The sequence below is a fragment of the Tupaia chinensis genome, unplaced genomic scaffold, assembly GCF_000334495.1.
Source record: "Tupaia chinensis unplaced genomic scaffold, TupChi_1.0 Scaffold144262_1, whole genome shotgun sequence".
Lineage (NCBI taxonomy): Eukaryota > Metazoa > Chordata > Mammalia > Scandentia > Tupaiidae > Tupaia > Tupaia belangeri.
In genome coordinates, this window is record NW_006204120.1 from 2,067,170 (window position 1) to 2,074,158 (window position 6,989).

General features: G+C 47.4%; 1 protein-coding gene across 1 annotated transcript; it reads right to left on the reverse strand.

Moving 5' to 3' along the window:
- Positions 1 to 5,712: 5,712 nt before the first annotated feature.
- On the reverse strand, positions 5,713 to 6,030 carry LOC102475787 (small integral membrane protein 2). Its single transcript, XM_006166527.1, has one exon. It carries the CDS (start codon positions 6,028 to 6,030, stop codon positions 5,713 to 5,715), a length of 318 nt encoding a protein of 105 aa, XP_006166589.1.
- Between the last annotated feature and the right edge of the window lie 959 nt (positions 6,031 to 6,989).

Genomic DNA, 6,989 nt, shown 5'->3' on the forward strand with positions numbered 1-6,989 from the left:
TGAATCTTGACTGGCCCTGACTTATTGGAGCAGAGGAGGGGAAGCAAGGCAGGCCTTAAATGTCAAGGCAAGAAAGCAGAGTGTGGCCTGGCTGGGAAAAAAACTGAGAGAGATTGTTCTCTAGGTTGGAGCACGTGACTAGGATTCTTAGGCCTGGAGGGACCAGAAGCCAATTCAAGTGGGAGGTGTCGGAAATGCAAAGTCGGCTGTATACTCACCACGTTAAAAATGTCAAGAGCAAGGCAGAGAATAATGCGAGGGGAAGAGTGCCTTCTGTTTTGTGGGAGGCAGGTTACGAAATGTTAGGAGCGCACGTTTGCTTTCATGTGTCTGGCTTGTTTGCCAGTCCAAGCTGCTGTCTGCTGAAACCCAGGAGAACGGATAGAAACACAGCATCCAGTAACCTGACCCCACCCCAGGGAATGCAGGCACTACCTTCCCATGCTCCTGAGGACCCTCCTGCCATTGCACTGAGATTTAGATTGCAAATCAACCCAGGGGTGCCCATTAAAAGCAAGTTCTCACAGCAGCCCTGCTGGCTGACAGGTAATGGGGGAGTAGCTGAGACTGTACCTGTTTGGGGGGACCATGTGGTCGACAAGAAAAGCACCATGCTTATTTCAACTTAGCATTGTTTTTAAAGACTCTAAACCCAATTCTCCCTTTTTCTTTCTTTCTTTCTTCTTTCTTTTTTCTTTCCTTTTATAGGATAACAGGTGTGTGTGAGAGAAAGGACACCCTTTTGTTTTTTACAGATTTTTGCTGCAGGGCACATGTGCTCACTGGGGAGACAGAGAGACAGAAAGTGAGAAATAACCCCGCCTCGGGAGGGGGATGGCTACACTGCAATCTTTTCTCCTCCATTGTTCTCTCGGGATCTTGGGCATGCATGCACACACACCCAGAATGAGTTTTTAATCACTGAGTCCGGGACTCGAAATGTGGTCAACTGCATGGGAGTCGAGTAATGTAACTGTTACACCATCTGCTGGCCCCAAGAAAGAACATACTTTTTTTTTTTTTTGAGAGATTTTCACTGTAGGGCGCATGCGCTCGCCAGACAGACAGAGAGAGACATAGAGACAGAAAGCGAGAAATCACCCCCCAGGGGGGATGGTCACTCTGCAATCCCTTCTCCTCCATTCTCCTCTCGGGATCTTGGGCACGCACGCACACGCGCCCGGCGTGAGTTTTAAGCCACCGGGTCCGGGACACGAACCGCGGTCGACTACGTGGGAGTCCAGCAACATAGCCATTACGCTAACTGCTGGTTCCCGAACATACTTTTAAGAGGGGCTCATCACACTGCAATCTCCCTTCCCCGGCCCTACAGCTCCTCAGGAAGTTGAGCACCTGCACATGTGTCTAGCATGTTTTCAAGCTGACCCAATGATCCGAACTGTAGTTGCTGTCTGACCTCCAGCCTTGTAGGACATTTGTATTCCCCTGCATCACATGACTGGGCTCTACTGTCTGTTTCTTATCCATGCTTTCCTGATGGATTTACAGATAAGATTCCCCCAACCTGGAGAACTTTGCTTTTACCAGAGCCACAATCTTCCTCACCATTGACTGAAAATGGTCAATGCCCCCCGGAAATGCACATCCACCACTGCTAGCAGAAACTTGGATATGCTAGATGCCTACCACATATGAGGCATTCCTCTACCACATATGACGCATTCCTGGGAGGCAAGACTGGGCCACTGTCTTAATTTAATTTCTGAAACAGGAACCTGGATGCCTAAGTTTACTGGGGACATGATCCCAGGAAACACAGTGAGAGACTATGGAAGCAAGACAGAAGGGAGGGCTAGTCAGTAAAGGGGCTGTTCGTGAACAAGATGCTGCTGAGAGCAATTGGGACTCACTGTCCCTGGAGTTCCTCTGAAAGACTCAGTGGGACATGCCTCAATTGTCTTATCACAAGCCTGGAAGCTGAGACTTCTTTTTTTTTTTTCCAGCTCCATCCTTCATTGGTTAAGGGCTGTTCTAGGCACTTTTAACCCTAAGGATATTCTGGGCTGCCCCATACAGAGGCTCAGCCTATTTCTATGGCCAGAGAGACATCAGACAGATACAGAAGCTTGGAGTAAAAGGCCACATTGTGTGGGTGAAGCTGCAGATGACCTCCAAGGGGATCTGCTCCAACCATTAGCAACAGTCATCATGACAACAATAGCACTTCCTCACCTCGTGCCCAGACACGTATGTGTGCATGCACAAGTGGGCACATCCAAATCGCATATTATCTTGTTTGTACTCCCCTCACCATGACCTTGTGGCAGTGAGCTCCCCCTCACAGGCTGAGCCAGGCTGAGCCACACAGCTTCACCTTTCCATTCAAGCAAGTGGAAGCAGAACTTACAGCTTCCCAGGTCTTGTCCACGCCAATGTAAATCCAAAACAGCTTCCAAATTTTGCTCAGAAAAAGGCCTAGTACTTGCACTGGCTATTTTGCTTAAACCTGCCAAAGAGCAACCTAGGGTAGTGGAGAAAACTGGAGCAGCTATCAGAAATGTGAGGCTTTGGGACCAGCAGTTCACGTAATGGTTGTGTCTCTGGACTCCCATGTGGTCTACCATGGTTGGAGTCCCAGACCCAGTGGCTTAAACTCACACCAGGCGCATGTGCTTGTGTGCCCAAGATCACAAGAGGAGAATGGAGGAGAAGGGATTGTGGCGTGGTCATTCCCCCCGGGGGGTGATTTCTCGCTTTCTGTCTCTCTGTCACTCTGTCTTTGTGGCGAGCGCACGTGCCCTATAGCAAAAACCTCTTAGAAAAAGAAATGTGAGGCTTCTTATCTCAAGTCTATAAGTAATCTACTTACGTGACTCTAAGGAAGGTAATGGAACTTTTCTAGAACTTAATTTTTCCATTTATGAAGATCAGAGTTATATCATCTGCCTCAGTTCCCTCTAAGAGTTGTGGGAAGACTACTTTATGTGCGTGGAATCACCTTCACGCACATAAGGGCTGCCCCTTGCAAAACCTTATTCTGCTCAGATGTGGCCTAATTACTGGGGCCTTGTTGGATGACCTCTCAGAGCCTCCCTTTCCCCCTCCCCAAGTGTGACATTCTTTCCTAGAAACATGTCTAGACCAGAATGTCCTCTGGTCTAGGAGATTTAAGGCCTTTGTTTTCACTTAGTCTAGGCAGACCAAGTCTAGGACTAGGCCACTCATGGAGGCATGCAGAAGACCTCCTGGACAGACAGAACAGGCAGGCTTGCTATGTGGATGGTGCCCAGCCCCTTTAGTCCTTCATTTGATCTGTGTTAAATAGAAAATTTCTGAATCACTGTACAAAGTAGTGGATAAGGCAGCACAACTTTCCTAAAATATTAATGGGGACTAATGAGGGCAACAGTCACTTGTCCTATGGTCTTCGTGATGTCAACAGAGAAGCACATGTTGACTGGACTCAACCCCTCTGGCTAAACCTAGGAGTCTGTCAGTCACTCAAAGAGGGCTTCCCTAAAGGTGAACTCAGTGCCCACAGTCTAGAAAAACAATTCTGGAAGAGAACTCGAGGTTTATCACACAATCAAACACAGAGGATGATGTTCAAGTGTGTAACAATGGAAACAATACCCATTGTAATAGTCACTGCGGGCCCAGCCAAGACCGTTGGGGAAGAATGGTGGGGGGCAGGAGTGTGAGCCCTTGCACACAGGCTTAGAGAGAAAAGCTCTTATCATCTAATGAAAAACAATGGAAGTAAAGTCACTGCTCGGACAGAAACATGCTGTCAGTGGAGAGGCTTGAGGGAAACTCTCAACTGTTCCCAAAATAAATTCCCACATAAATCCGAAGAAGGCTAATAGAGAAGAAGCTGCTTCTCGCTCTCTCTTTTAAGCCAAATAGTATCTTCCTGCCGGAACAGAGTTGTTCTTGGCCCTTGGAAGTCTATGCAAGGAGGGAATCAAAACACATTGCCTGAGAAAGGAATCCATTAGAAAGCTGAGGAAGGGACATGGTGAGAAATAACAAAGAAAGATGGGTCAGTGGCGAGAACACAGATTAACTGTACCAGAGGAGATGGTGCCTCAGTTCCTAAAATGGGGATGAGCAAATGTTGAAAGTGCTGCAGAGACACGTACATCTTTCACTTCCACTCCAAGGGCTCATAAGAAGGCCCTGCCCAGATATTGCCCCCTAGACAAGCTTCTAGAGGCTGAGGCCCAGACCCTACTATTGCCTTGCACTGATTCTGGAAGGGCACTCCATGTCCAACTCAGTAAGGCTTCATCTTGCAATCCAAAAGTGCTCTCCTTATCAATAATCACACAGGAAGTATTGCAACTGGTAGAGAGTGGATTTCAGTGACACTGAAACTACCTCTAGGGGACTTGGACAAGTTAGAAAAATGCAGAATTTAAAAAAAGTTTTTTGCTAGCAAAAGAAAACTGATGACTGAGCACAAACGCGCTGTCACAGTGAAACTATAGATTACAGGCAAAAATGTTAGGATCCTTTCAACTCTTTTATTTATTTATTTATTTTTTGGAGAGATTTTTGCTATAGGGTGCGTGCTCTCGCCAGAAAGACAGAGAGAAACAAAGAGACAGAAAGCGAGAAATCACCCCCCCAGGGGGGATGGCCACACCGTAATCCCTTCTCCTCCATTCTCCTCTTGGGATCTTGGGCATGCACGCACACGTGCCCAGCGTGAGTTTAAGCCACCGGGTCTGGGACTCGAACCACAGTCGGCTACATGGGAGTTCAGCGACATAACCATTATGCTAAGTGCTGGTCCCCTTTCAACTCTTTTCACAGCTAATCCCCTAGTGCCCATGTGCAAACTCCTCAAGTCTATACCATTTGGGTAAAGAATACTCAGTTCTCTGTTGTAGTAAGAACGAATTTATCAAACGTGCCTTGTACACATTCCAGCTAAAGGCATCACTGTGTCCACATGAATCACCAGGCAGAAGGCCACACTTGCCCAACTCTGAAACCCTTGACTCATAGAGGACTCATGGATACTAATTCCCATGATTTACGCAAGCACCTTTCTCCAAGTGGCCCAAAGCAGTTTACAAGCTGCTGGCTCATTTCTCATCATGCCGCTTGAAGGGAGAGGCAAAGGTGGGGAAAAAGGAGGGGCAGACATAATCATCTACATTGCATATGGGGAAACTGAGGCTCAAACAAGCCCTCAGGTCAAATGTGTAGACATTTATGAGTCAGTCACTGTTCAGGAAAGAGCCAAGATGAGATCTTCTGAATTCAGAGAGGACTAATTTTTTTTTTTTTTCCCCAACAATTTCATGTAGCTCTCTGGTACTGTTTTGATAAAAGAGCTGAGCTAACATGCAAACTCAAGGTTTTGGGCTTTTAACTGATTTCCCATCTCTCCTTCCATCTGACTCCTTTCCCACCTCTGAATTTGACCCTTTTTTGACTTTCGATGCCTTCTACACCTCCTGTTATCCTGACCTGCTCCCAATTCTGAAGGTTACTTCATTCCTAACACTTACTCCATTCTTACCATTACCTGATTCCTGGTATTTCTCCCATGCTGAATCTCCACCAACTTTTTCCCTCCACTTCTCCCAATCTACACACCCTTGATGCTCCTAAGTAGTCGTGGCAATGGGATGAAGATCAGGGTTGGAGCAAAGCTTACAGATGAGTATAAAATGCCCATTTGAGTCATCATTTATATTTAAAAAGCTGAGCATTCACTGGCTGAATTTTTGGGCTAAATCAAAATATCCGCAAATCAAAATCACTGCCTTCAAAGAACGAAGAGATGTCACCTGCTTCTGGCACCTGACTTTGGTTCTCTTTTGCGTGGCCTAGCCTTCTGTTCGGCTGCACTCTGGTGTGTGGTTCGTCAGAGGAGGTGTTAGCACCAGGGCTTCTTTCTATCCTGCTGTTCCAAGCAAGGACTATGTAGGTGTTGCAGATGGAATCCCTCCAGGCACCAAACAGGATACTAATGGCATGGCCACGTGCTTCCACCTCCCCGTGAGACAGCCCAGCAGCCATCAGTCCTCTTTCCAACCTCTTTCCCATCCCCATCTGCCCACGAGCTCTCGTTGGGTCAGAAATGAAATTCTTTGATGGTGCCAGACAGCCAGATGATGCTGGAAAAAAAGAAAGAAAAAGCAAAAGCAGCTTTCTAAATTAAGCACAAGCCTCGTTTACGAAAATAAATAGCCACAGCCTAGCAACATACGCACAGTTCAGCTTTCCTCCGTGATGAAACCTCTGTGGCTGGAGCCCAGGATGACACAACCTTCAGAGGGCCCCCTACCCTAGCCCCTCCCTGTGCGTGGTACTCAACCGGAGAGCACTGACAGTGCACTCTGAGGGCCCTGCTCTTCCTCAAGGCTGACTGAGGTTAAGACTCCAAGGATGAGGGCAGAAGCACTTCCCACACTTAATGAGGCCCATGAATGCCTGCACACTCTTGGCAATAACTAACACACCTGAAGCAAATCAGTGATATTCCTTAGGCTGTTTCTATGGAAACAGAAGGCCCTCTGGAGGTCATGTCTTTCTTCTGTGTTCATTATTCAATGTCAGTATGCAGCCCAGCACGTGACACACTTTGGGGACTGAGTGACAATGAGGGCAAGACTGGATGCAGGGATGAATGAATGAATGTTGTCATCGCATCATAGAAGCTCCTTAAGTTCTCCACCCCCAGGGGAATAAACTCCAGAATCCAAAGAGAATTCTTCTCCTGATGATGACATCTCTGGGCTGGATGGTTACATCTGAGTCCACAGCTGGGATGAGTACCTGGAAGTGATTAGGACGTGCAGGCTCTTACTGGCCCAAGTGCAGGCAGTGCAGCTGTTAGGATGCGGAGGGGCAGAGGATATGCAATATGCAATTGGTAATGATTATTGGTGCTCCTGAACCTTTACCAGCTGCAGACCAGAACCACAGCCCCAGCAGAGGGTCAACACAGACTTAAACTACCCCTAAATGTGCAGTGACATCTCTTTTGTGGCACCAGGGAAACCATGCCC

What these genes read in the sequence shown, in the direction of transcription:
- LOC102475787 (XM_006166527.1), bottom strand. Translation starts at nt 6,030, where the DNA reads ATGGGGATGGGAAAGAGGTTGGAAAGAGGACTGATGGCTGCTGGGCTG.